The 13,342-nt window shown below is 40.4% G+C and overlaps 1 protein-coding gene across 1 annotated transcript; it reads left to right on the forward strand.

Moving 5' to 3' along the window:
- The first annotated feature begins 5,179 nt into the window (after positions 1-5,179).
- arf6a (ADP-ribosylation factor 6a) lies at positions 5,180-7,817 on the forward strand. The gene is made up of 2 exons (XM_047388856.1): positions 5,180-5,340; positions 5,488-7,817. Exon 2 carries the CDS (start codon positions 6,161-6,163, stop codon positions 6,686-6,688), a length of 528 nt encoding a protein of 175 aa, XP_047244812.1. The 5' UTR covers positions 5,180-5,340; positions 5,488-6,160; the 3' UTR covers positions 6,689-7,817.
- The last annotated feature ends 5,525 nt before the right edge of the window (positions 7,818-13,342 follow it).

The raw sequence follows: 13,342 nt of genomic DNA on the forward strand, positions 1-13,342 counted from the left end.
AGTTTATCTGTTCTTTCTTTCTAGATTAAACGACTAAAGGAGCTACATCCATTAACATTTACTATTCCTTCCCATATAAAGAACTCCTGGATCAGTGCTTCTGTGTCCGTTTTGTGTCTCTGCTCTGTTCTCTCAAACCCCCAGTCGGTCGTGGCAGATGGCCGCTCAAACTGAGCCTGGTTCTGCTGGAGGTTTCTTCCTGTTAAAAGGGAGTTTTTCCTCTCCACTGTCACTACATGCATGCTCAGTATGAGGGATTGCTGCAAAGTCAACGCAGTGACTGTCCACTGTCACTACTTCCTCATCCAGGAGTGAATGCTACAAGTCTCTGACTCAATGCAATCTGCTGGGTTTCCTTAGATATAAAAACTTTTTATCCAAATTGAATAAATAACTGAATCTGACTGCAATGTTTAATAATTAGGATTAATTGGAATGTATGAAGTGCCTTGAAACGACGTGTTGTGAACTGGCGCTATATAAATAAACTGAATTGAATTGAATTACATCTAACATAATCATTGTTATAGTTTTTAACTAGAAGGCAATATTAGCCACTGAATAACCAAACCTGTGTTGAATCACATTTGCTTGATGTAATTTATATTTGCAGATCATATATATTATATATACAGACCTTGAACTAAAGTGTATTTTTTACCCTAAAGGTTCACCAGGATTATTTTGGCAATGGTTTACATTCCACTATTTCTTACACAGCATGTGATGTCAACAGCTCAGTTGTTGCTAAGCTACAGACACAACAATCCATTGCATTTGTGGCAATATCTCAGGATTTTAATAACCTCACTCTTTGCTACACTTTTAACATTTCACCAGTTTGTCAGATACTCTAGCAGAGAAAATAAAACTTTGGATATGTTTGGATTTGTTTTATGCTGTTCTCTGCTCCACTTATAAACCCCTTGTTCAGTGTCAACCTGTAATAAAGAGAACTGTGAAAAGATGGTCACAGGCAGAACAATATCAGAGATATGTGGAGAAGATCACAGGCTTCAAGCAGATGGATATCTGGACATACCCAATGAACTGAACACATTCTTCAATAAGTTCAGTTCAGGAACAAGCCTTTTTTTTAATCTTCCGCCTTAGCCATTGACTCTTCTGCTTCTATAAGTTTGCCTACAACCAAATCAGAAGATGTTGATGCTCCATTTGCCTCCTTGTACCACCTGCGTGTTTCCAGAAGTCAGCTGAAGAGACAACTGGACAGACTGAAACAGAGTAAGGCTGCAGGTCAAGATCATGTCAGCCCTAGAATCTTGAAGGGCTGTGCAGAGCAGCTCTGTGGGATTCTGCAGCACCTCTTCAACCTTAATGTGGCCCAGAAGAAGGTTCCAGTGTTGCGGAAGACCTCCTATCTTGTTCCGGTACCAGAAGAAACTCACCAATCACTCCTCAATCATTGTTGCCCTGACATCCCACATCATGAAGGTCCTAGAGAGACTCATGTTGGCCCACCTGAGTAAGCAAATAATAAACTATCAGGACCCCCTTCGGTTTGCTTATTGCTTTGGAGTAGAAGATGCCACCATACACCTGCTTCAACAAACCCACTGTCATCTGGACAAACCATAGAAGACTGTACTCTTACTATCCCTCTTCACTCTGTAAACCTCAGACTTCCAGTACAAGACAGATTCCTGTCATCTGCAGAAATACTCAGATGATTCTGCAGTTGTGGGGTGGATCAGAGATGGACAAGAAGCTGAGTGCAGGGAGCTGGTGGACCACTTTGTGGCATGGTGTGGAGACAATCATCTCATCTTGAACGTGAATAAAACAAAGGAGATTATTATAGATTTGAAGAGAAACAGGAATAGGTCAAACACTTTCTATCATGGTAGAGAATGTGAGGTGGTGGAGGAGTACAAATACTTCGGTGTGCACCTGGACAACAGACTCGAGTAGAGATGCAAAAGTGAAGTAAGAAGAGACAGAGCAGACTGTACTTTGAAGCTTAGGACCTTCGGTGTTTGCAGCAAGATACTCAAAGCCATCAGCATCTACAACTGCTCTTTGAAAAAACCTGCATAAACAGAGCTACAACAACATGTAATAGAATAGAATGTAAAGTTCTCCTTCTCACATATAAAGCCCTGAATAATCAAGTGGGGTCATGTCTGTTACTTCAGTTTTTAACTTTATGTTCTTTCTCGGTTTTCTCTCTTTATAGAAGCTACACCTTGTCTATTGTTCTGTTGGGCTGTGACACCTTTCCGGGGGGGCTATAGGCAGAGCTACTGCTGCCAACAACTTGATTTTCCCCTTCTATTGATGATACACTTGGCCCTGTCTTTCAGTGTTTAACCATGTCTCTCTCTTAGTGCAACTAACTGTATGTGCTCTCTTTCATCCTATAGACTTGAAAACTGGCTCATAGCTTATCTACTTTCCTGTGTTTCTCTCCCAGATGAAGCCACTAAAGGAACTGCTACTGCCATTCACCTTTTGTTTTTCTACATAGAATACTCCTGGATCAGTGCTCATGTATATTTTTGTTTGTGTATGCTCTCTCTTCTCAAACCCCCAGTTGGTTGTGACAGATGGCTGCTCACACTGAGCCAGGCATTGCTGGAGGTCTCTTACTGTTGAAGGGGAGTTTTCCTTTCCGCTGTCGCTACATGCATTCTCAGTATGAGGGACTGCTGCAAAGTCAGTGACACAATGCAAGTAGGATTATAGTACATGCATGGACTACATCCTTGTCTAAGAGGAAGAATGCTGCAAGTCAGTGACTCGATGCAATTTCCTAGGTTTCCTTAGATAAAAAACTTTTTAACCAAACTGAATAATAAACTGAACTTGACTGCATTGTTTGATAACTAGGATCAATTGGAATGTATGTAATTGACTTGGAGTCTGTCTCTATAATTAGATTTAATTGCCTTTTTTTTCTTGTAAAGCACCTTGAGACGAAGTGCTGTGAATTGGTGCAATATACATAAACATAATTACAATGGAATTGAATTATTACTTTTACCAATAAAATCAGAAAATACGGTGTACATTTGCCATCAGCCCCAAGTGTTTTGGAGTATGTTTTTAGCAGTTATTTAGGTGTTGAAACTGAAAATTTTTGCCTGTTCTGCAAAACAGTTAAAGTTCAGTCAGATTGGTTGGAGAGCATATGTGAACAACAGTTCTCACGTCATGCCACATATTCTTACTTGGATAGGGTCATTATAACACATAAAACTGCTTTGATCTAAACCATTCCATTGTAGCTCTAGCCTCGTCTTTATGGTTATTGTTCTGTTGGAAGGTAAACCTCTCCCCAGCATCAGGTCTAGCAGGTTTGCTTCCATGCCCTGTGGTCCTGTGTTTAGCTACATTCATCACTCTGCATCTTTCCAGATACTCTGACCAGATTCTCTGTCTCTGCTGCCATCACGTTTCTGAAGATGATATGCAATGTTAGTTTTCCCCCATGCACCAAAACAGTTAAAAATTGATCTTATCTGACTGTTGCACCTTATGTTATAATATACCAACCTGCAATGGTAAACATTTTAACAGGGCGACTTATGGCTTTGTAGAGTTGACTAATTGTGTCGAAAAATTCTTGCCCCTGAGTTGTGGCTGTAAAAAAGACACCCCTTCCTTTCCTGGGCCTAGAACAACAGACTGATTAGAAGCACAGAATTTTATTTTGAGTATCAGATTGAAGGGGAAATGAAAGCCAAAAATTCAAATAAGATAAATAAAGATTTCTGGTTGTAACAAAACAAAAACAGAGAGTTCTCGTGACATAATATCATCTATTTTATTTTATTTTATTTACATCAAACTGTGGTTTTCTGGGTCTAAAGTGTCTGCCCATGTTAATATAGCAGAGTTAAGGAGGCTGAAACTTCGTAGAACTTCAGATTTAAACTATTTTTGGTATATGAAAGTTTCATTTAATCCGTTGTGTTCGCTTTTTGACAGAATAGCAGCATTGTAGTTCCCCTCATTCAACCCCGCCCATCTCCCGGATAGCCTCCACGTCACGCACTAATCAAACGGAAACTGTTTGAATGAATGGTTGGACATGTTGGACAGAATCACCCGTAAAACCCGCCTTGAGGTCCTTGCACCTCATAAACTGTTTCATTTGTCTTATTAATAAAACTATAGGTGAAATTGGAGGCGATTGTGTCTGAAATCAATGCTTTAATGGCGGCAACACGAGCTAAAAGGCCAACCTGCAGCAAAGTTTTTATTTTTTTCTCCTGCGCGCATGCGAAATGGCGTACGGTGCCTTTAGAGGTGATCGGAAACTTCTACTTCCAATGTCCACATGGCTGTACTTACTGCACTTTCTTTAAAGGATAAAACGACAGGCCAGTTGGTAATCAATTATTTATAAAAAAATTATCAAAACTTACTATGCATTGATTTTGACTATTAAAACTGACTTTGATCTAAATGTAAACATTAGTATATGGACCACGGTAGCATATCGCTCATGTGCATGAACATGGCTATGCCCCTGCTTTTTAAAAATGCTTTTATTTTATTTTGTTGTTTTGCAAATTTAAAAAAAAAAAAAAAAAACACTGTAGAAAGAACAAAACAGTGCAAGGCAATTGAAATAGGAAAAATAAAATACAAATAAATAAAGGTAAAAAACAAAAATTGCATCTAAAGTACTCTAAATAATAACATGATGACATAAGTAGACTTATAAATAAAAAATAAGCATCCAAACGTAATCTCGTTTTAAAGACTACTGGCAACTGGGTAGTTATGGAGTGTTTTAATTTGAATTTCTTTTACTTTCGAAGGTACTAATGATTTTTAAATATTTCCTATTTATGATGATATAAATATCTTTCTTTCATATTTACTTTTTAAACTTTGCTTTAAAATGTATTTTCACATCTTTATCACTCAAAGGCAATTTGACTTGCACTGACTTGTAAGATTGGCAAATTAGAGTGGATCTTTATATGCGGGCGTTTTAATTCTGATAACATTTAGCAGATGCAAATTGCTTTGTATGCTCTATTATGTTTCTTGTCTGATCACGGTGTGTTAAAGATTTCTTAAAAATTAAAAACAAAAAAACGTCCATACTACTGCTCTTTGTGTTATTTTTTCTCAAAATCAGATGTCGGAGCTTTACTCGTGTTCCTGAACGCAGCGCTCGACTGAGTGCGCGTTGCAGAGGAAGTGGCGGCTGATCTAGGTCCGCACCTTTTCCGGTAACACAGCCCCGCCACCGCTGTGCCTGACTGAACGGCTGGAGACACAGAGGGAGGAAGACAAATCGAGAGCGGCAAGAGTGGGGGAGAAACGGCCCGGGGGACTGGGGAATGGTCGCCGCAGACGCAGGTATTTATCCCGCTCTCACTGTTCGGTTTTAAATCTATTTTCGGTTGATCTTTTAGGTTATAGCAGCGGGAGTATTTTTTTTGGCGGATTCAAAGTTGTCCTCTGTACTAACACCCCTCCCTTCTTTGGACCGCTCCTATGTCACAGGGGGAAGAGAAGAAAGTCGGATCAATCAATGACCGTTTGAGCGCTCCTCCTGTGGATATCCCGGTACTGAAGCGGACCGAGAAGGCTCTGAATTGTCGCCGCCTTTTAGCGAAGAAAATCGGCCTGCTTCGAAATTCATCAAGGGGTAATAGGCTAAGTGTGGACAGCCGGCGGCCAAGAAGGAAGTGGGATCCTCCGGCTTGGCCTGTGCCTGATTAATATCGTCCTCTTTTGGTTGAAAGAACTACTTAAACCAGACTCTGCTCGGTCACCTGGTTGAAAAAGGATCCTGTAAGCAGAGCCAACCAATTATTTTCAGGATTTTTGGAGGAAGTGTGTGATCTAAGCAGACTTTGAAAGAAGGGAATGTCGTTTTTTCTTCTTACATTGGAGGGCTGTGGATCATTAAAATATATCCCCACCCAAATTTAGGAAAGCTCAGCATGAACTGTCCCCTCTGATTGCTCAGGCCAGATTACCTCATTCAAACTAATTGTACTGTAAAGACTTGAAAGTCACTGCCTTTCAGATTTTTGACACTTGTGTCAATCCAGTGTCATCACGTGTGTAGCTTCACATTGAACCTGGAAAATCTCTGGTGTCATAAAAACAAACTTTCCTCTAATTAGATTTTTTTCTTCTTCTGACGAAGTATTTATGCACAGTAAACAAGATGGGGAAGATGCTGTCAAAGATTTTTGGAAACAAGGAGATGAGAATATTGATGCTTGGACTTGATGCTGCTGGGAAAACAACCATCCTGTACAAGCTGAAACTGGGACAGTCAGTCACCACTATCCCCACAGTGGGGTTCAACGTGGAGACCGTCACCTATAAGAACGTGAAGTTCAACGTGTGGGACGTTGGTGGCCAGGACAAGATCCGGCCTCTCTGGAGACATTACTACACAGGCACGCAGGGCCTCATTTTTGTGGTGGACTGCGCCGACAGGGACCGGATCGACGAAGCCAGGCAGGAGCTCCACCGGATCATCAACGACCGGGAGATGAGGGATGCCATCATCCTGATCTTCGCCAACAAGCAGGACCTCCCGGACGCCATGAAGCCCCACGAGATCCAGGAGAAGCTGGGCCTGACCCGGATCCGGGATAGGAATTGGTACGTTCAGCCCTCGTGCGCGACAACAGGGGATGGACTATACGAGGGCCTGACCTGGCTTACCTCAAATTACAAATCCTAATGTTCCCTCCACCCACCAGCCTGGACTTTTCGAGACACACAAAAGTAGCAGAGAATGAAACCAGAAAAAAAGGATGCAATTTGAAGCAGTTAATTCAATGATCTCTTTGCTTAGTATGTATTAAAGAGAGATTTACTTATTGGTTTATTTTTCGTTTTGATAATTACTTCACTTTAATCCCAAATTTTCAGTTAAGCAAAAAAAAAGTGTTTTATTTTTATTTTTATTTAGTTCTCAGTCTGTGTAATCAGTTCTGTTAATGTACACATCTTACTTTTGTGCTCTTACTGCATTTGCTTTTGTTTCCCCCTTATTATTTTATTGTTTCTTTTAGGGAGCTTACCTGAATGGTGGCGCCCCAACTTAGCTCTTGTTCTGGACTCTCACAACCCAGCTACATATCCAAAGGACGGGAAAGTCCAGAAACCATTTCCTAGATCAGCATATCACTTTCAAGGCTCAAAAAATGCCTGTTGTATGTAAGAATGTGTACCTTGGATGTGTTTGGACCTTAACAAACTTCAACTGATTGTACTGGGATGAATGAGATGTGGAAGTTCCTCTCTCCTGTGCAGTGATTCCATCCATCCATAATGTCTAATGTGGACACTGGATTTTCACACACTGTGATATGGTTATATATATATATATATATATTTGGTTGTTTCAGGGTCAGGATCTGTTACCACCATTCTCATCATCTCCACTCTTGTTTCTCTCAGAGCTTCCGTTAAGTGTTTGTAGTTTCAGCTGCCTTAGGACGGACCAGGGTTCCAGGTGACCCCTGAAACTGAGACAGTCACAACGGCGAAGGGTATTCTCAGCCGCTGAGTTTGCACTTTGAAGGAGAGAAGGAGGGGGGTGAGCAACTTGCTGGCCGTGCATATTTTTAATTTTCTTTAACTGACTTTTGGACTCCAGGTTTAAGGAGTTCTCAACCCCCCCACCACCTCCAAAACAGGTGCTTCTTTACTTTTGTTTTTGTTTTAAACATCACCAGCTCGTTTTAGGTCCTGCAGCCAATTCTTATAATAGTTTTAAATCATATTGCTGTTTAATTCTCCCCCCCCCCCTTTTTTTTTTTTCTTATGCTATGCTGTTCAAATAATAAAAGAAATGTATATCCAGATCATCATGGAAGTGGTGCCTTTTCAATGAGCAGTTGCTACTATTGCATTTGGAATAAAAAGTAATATTTTCCTTCTGAAACAAGTTGAGCTCATAAAAGAGGAAATGAGAGTTTAGGGCGTTATGATAGTTGAAAGAAGGACGAACAGAAGAGAACTGAGCCTCGGCTTGTTTCCTTTCTGCTCCTGTGAGTCATTTGTTGTGAATAAATGATGAGAGCTCTAGTTTCCTAGTAGTGATTGCGAGGTAAACCGTGCTCCCGTCAAAGGTCTCGAAGTATCACTTCAGCTCTCTGTGCAGAATCTGCAGTGGTTCTCGTGTTTATCTTCCCATTCTTACTGCAGACTTAATCACGAGAGAGCGTCACCATTAAAACCTAAAAGCCATCGAGAGGAAATAACACGTTTTGTCTTGAAACAAAGTTTATTCCTCACCGGCCTGCCGCTTTGCCTCTGAGTAAGCATCTAACCCTGAGGCACAGATCTGAGATCAGGCTACCATTTCAGAGCCATTCATTCTTTGTTTCCTCCTACCTGTCTTATTGATGCCACTGCTTGGAGCTTCATGTGTCACCATGCCATACAAGTAAGGAATAAAGTTGCTTGTGAAATGCCTTCTAAGGAGGAGGTTATGAAATGAAAGCCAGCAAACCATTGGGGGAAAAAAGCTAATTGTTGGCATGAATATCTGTGGTTTAAAAGTGACTCACCAGAGTAAAAAAGATGAACTTTTAACAATGGACAGGTGAAACCGTATATTGTTTTTCTGTGACAGTATCCTGTAAAAACTTTCAAAAGACTCAAAAGTCCAGGAATTCCTGTTCAGGAATGCTTGCTTTCTGTCCCTGCTGCTTTTTGCTATGTTTGCTTTTGTTGTGTTTGTTCTGCAGCTGTCGACGTGAAGTTTGACCCGCAGCACTCCGCATGTGTCCGGCTCGAAGGACAGATCTGTTTCACTGAGATAGTTACACAAAAGTGACAACCCGTTATCTCTCATGAAACTTCTGCAGCTTCTCTGGTTTTTTACATTTTTTTTTTATGTTAGTATCACTAGACACAAGAATTTCCTGTCTTTTCAGTGCAGTTGATGGCCAGAAGTGTCAAGTATGCCCTTTTTTGCTACTGATTTTCCATTCATGACCCTTTTGATTTTTAGATGTGGAAATCTTGACCTAAAATGTGTTTGGTGTCTCAGAAGGGGAACCCGGGAGAGGAAATGTGCAAATGGAGAGGAGTTTGAAACGGCTCCTGATGTTACATCAGCGCTGAGCCGGTGAATCATGCTGCATGTGTCACAGACCTTTTGTACAGCTGTCAATGCACTCACCAGCACATGCTCTGCACACACGAGCTGGTGTCAAACACAGTCAGGCTAGCAAGTCATAAGTACCTTTCTTATATTGGAGTCCTGAAAATGTATCCTTTTTTATTTTTTGCCTCTCTTTTGACCTGAGCTCCAACATTGTATGCTTCAGGGTGGGGGTTAACTATGCTATTGACTTCAAACAATGCTCAAAAAAACCAAGCTTATTTGTAGTTCCTTTGCGAACTGGTCTTTGATTTTAATCTGCTTTTAAATCTTCGTTCAGCTAAGCGGAAAACCACCAATTAATACACCGTACAAATTAAAGTAAAAGCAAGACAAAATTAAAATAACTGCACATTTTTTCTGGTGATTTGATGTGAGCAAAAAACTGGATGCGGAGGACAATAATGAGTTGACACCGTTACATTCTGAGATTCTTTTCGCACACCTCAGACAGTCGCTGTCTATATCCTCCCACAGCTGTTTCCATAGAGCTGAGGAGTTTACACATGGTATGCTCAGCACTTAAACCTTCCCTCCTGAGCGTTCCACTCCTAATGTTTGTGCAATTTTCTAACGTGCTTTATATAGGTTTTACTGCAAACTAGGTATAGGCTTGTATGAGATTCTCACAGTATAGCATTGAGTAAATATACAGTTAAAGATTGAAAAAAAAACTATAACATTTTATTACTTTGATTAAAAACGGCAACAGGTGGAAAAAATTTTGTTATGTTATCTATACCAATTATTTTGATTAAGATGAAAGCAACAAAAAAAAAGAATATGCTCTTGATAAATTTAGACTTTGGGTAAAGTTATTGCACAGAATCTCATCCCTTCTCACTGTTTTGGACCTTGCTTGATAATTATCGGTCTATGGGCTACAATAGAAGTAATGGTTGTTTGCCTAACAGATACGCAACACGTAGCTTATTAACTGTTGTCTTAAAACAGCGTTGCCTTAATGGGAGTAAAGTGGTGCTTCTTTCGTTTCAACATAATGTGCTTTTTGTGACAGGAAATATCTTCAAAATGCTGAATTTGTGTTTCTTAAAAGTGCTGAGAAAGTGTAGTTGGTTTTCAGCCTGCTTTCTAGCAGTGTGCAGCAACGGGTGAAGGAGGGGAGTGCTGTGTTTAAAAAAAAAAAAAAGCTCTGGTTACCACGGCACTTTCTAACCCAACTCACTGAAAAGATTTAAACCATAGAAATGGTGGGAAGGAAAATTGTATTGGTTTTTTGAAACTGAAACTCTTTGATACCATTAACTGCCTACCATAGATGGCCATCTATATGCAGACAATATATATTTCTTAATGGATGAATTAAACATATAGTTTAGTTTTAGTAGCTGTATGTTAACTTTAATTTTCTGGGGGGTTTTAAGGTCTAATGTTAGAACATTGCTATATTCAGCTATCATAGGAAGTTAATAGAGATGCTCTGGTCCAGTAATAAAATCAAGGCAATCTCAAGTGCTTGGCATCTGTGTCTCTGGTGACACTGAACTCCCTATACCTGCTGTTGGGGTCCGATCCTGTCATTCTGTTAGCCGGGCCTCTGGTGAGTTATGCGGCCGTGTTTTACACAACCAATTTTTTTTGGGGATTTTTAAAAATTGTATTACCTTTTAATGTAGTGTCTGAAAGGAAGTTGATTTCGGCAAATGCTTAATCTGAAATGACTGATTGTTATCAGTGCCCTCTAATTTTTACATGTTGGATTATAAAAACCTTTGGTAACTTTAAAATATGATTTATCGTAACCCCTGCAGCTGTGAGAAACTATATAGGTTGCATCACAGCTGCATAGCCATCACGGTTGTCCTCTTTGCATCCTGACGCTTGTATTTCTCAGGGTTTTTTAGCTAAAAATTAATCCTTTGTCATTAGCGACAGGGCCATAAAAATTTTTTCACATTGACATAATTGTTTTGTCCAGCGCGTTTTGTTTAAAAGGACAAAAGAAAAGCATTGCTATCATGGGATGGGCCGGAGCTTCAGCTCAAAAAGGCTGCAGCTTCACAGTATAAAAGGCCCTGCCTTAACAGCGTCATTAAGGCAGCATGCGGGGTGGCATTCAGCTTGCAGGCAGCTTGTGAGCTCCTCAGAATCTGTTGCACACTCCGTTTCCCTCTGCTGCGGACAATGTGCTAATAATTATAGGGAGCCTGAAGCCTGCATTTGCCTTTTTCAGAAAAGCTATGCACTAGGAGGGATGTGCTCTGCTGCAGTCAGTCCTTCGCAACACCAACAATTTAGGCTTAGTTGTAATTAATTGAGTGGTTGCATTAGAAGCAGTGTTCACTAGGTGAAATCCACCTCACTTAATCTTTACTGATTGAAATATATAATTAGATGCAAGCTGCAGAAGTACCTATGCCCCTTAAATGTTTTCACGTCATATTAAAACCACAAACTGGCAATGTATTTTAGTGGATTTTATGTCACAGAGCAACACAAAGTAGTGCATATTTGAGAATTTCGAATGAAAAGGGTACATGGCTTTCCAGATGTGTTACAGATAAAAATCTAAACTGTGACATGCGTTACTATGCACCCCCTATGACATCCCTAAGTAAACTCCATCACGTGAGAATTGCTTCACTCATCTGAAAATGAGAAGAGAACCGCAAACCTACCAAAACCAAGCCATCCACCTAAATTACCAGACGGGCAATAAGCGCAATGATCAGAGCAATAACCTAGAGGTCCACGGTGACTTTGGAGGAGTTGTAGAGAGCCACACCTCAGAAATAGGAATATTTTATCAGAACAACTTTTATTGAATAGTGGCTAGAAGAAAGCTGTTGTTAGAAGAAAACTATGGCATATCCCATTTGTAGTTTTCCACATACCAAGTAAGACAAATTGCAAACATGTGGAAGAAGTTGCTCTGGTCAAACAAGATCAAAACAGACCTTTTTGAGGTACATGCAAAACATGTGTGACGGAACGCACTGCATCACCCAGAACACACAATATCAATGGAGAAACATGGTGGTGGCCACATCATGCTGTGGGTATGCTTTTCTTTGACAAGGACGTTGAGGCTGTTCAGAGTTGATAAGAAGATAGATGGCAATCCTGGAAGAAAAACCTGTCAGAGGCCGCAGAAGACTAGACACCACAGAGAAGGTCCACCTTCCAGCAGGACAGCAACCCAAATCTCAAAAGACTTGCAGTTTTAATTGTGGCAAAAGCTGGTTAAATTGACTCAGGGCTGATAGATACAAAGACTTCAAACACACAGATTGAGAACCATGTATTATTTTCCTTCTCTTTACAATTGCGCAACATTCTATAGGACTAAAATCACATCAAAATAAATGAAAGTCTTTGACAACATGTAAAACAGTTTAAGATGAGTGAATACTTTTACAAGTAAGGGTAAGGGTTGCCTGTACTAATGCCTATCTGAAATGACAAGAATCTATGAGAGTTTTTATTACACCGAATCCTTTTTCCTCTATAGATGAAGGCATAGTTGGGTGGGTAAAGGTTGAGTTGTGCTTTCGTTTGTGACAGGAACTGACATGTGCTGCAACCTTCCTGTGTGACACATGGCACACCACACTGACAGATGGACAAACTGAGATAGAAAAAGGAGAAGATAATATAAATTAAAGAAAAGGACTCATTAAAAGCCTGGGCCTAAAAGACAACAGTGAGTTCTGTGCAGTGTTTACCTGCGTTGGCTTTCTGAATGTGGTTGCAGAAAAATAAACAGTCTAAAGGGAGTTGAACGCCCTCAACAATGTAATTGAAACAAAACCAAGCAGGCTTTAGCACACTATTTCAGAGCAGAAGGAATAAAACTTGACAGACTCAGGTAAAAGATTATAGTTTACGTTCTGTGTAATTACTAATATGTCTGCTGTGAAGATGTTTACCGACAAGGCAGCCAGTTCAGTCTCAGGTTCCTGTTGTGTGTTATCTACATCCCTAAATAACGCATGGCACAAAATACTCCCCCCCCCCCCACACACACACACACACACAGAGCCTCCCTACTGGTTCACATAAACGTCCCATCTGAAGAGCCATCTGCACACAGCAAAGCTCAGACCAGCAGCTGTGTGTAGTCTCTATGCTTGGGTTGTGTACATGTACAGCAGGTTGTTAGCAGGTGCCATAGTATTTTCTTTTAGACAGTTGCACAAAGTCTCAACAGCTCAGGAAGAGAAGCATTCTACCCCTCTAGTAAAACCAAAATAGTTG

This window comes from Girardinichthys multiradiatus, chromosome 15, assembly GCF_021462225.1.
Source record: "Girardinichthys multiradiatus isolate DD_20200921_A chromosome 15, DD_fGirMul_XY1, whole genome shotgun sequence".
NCBI classification, from domain to species: Eukaryota; Metazoa; Chordata; class Actinopteri; order Cyprinodontiformes; family Goodeidae; genus Girardinichthys; species Girardinichthys multiradiatus.

Excerpts from the sequence above, each read along its gene's own strand:
- arf6a (XM_047388856.1), top strand. The coding sequence starts at position 6,161 with ATGGGGAAGATGCTGTCAAAGATTTTTGGAAACAAGGAGATGAGAATA.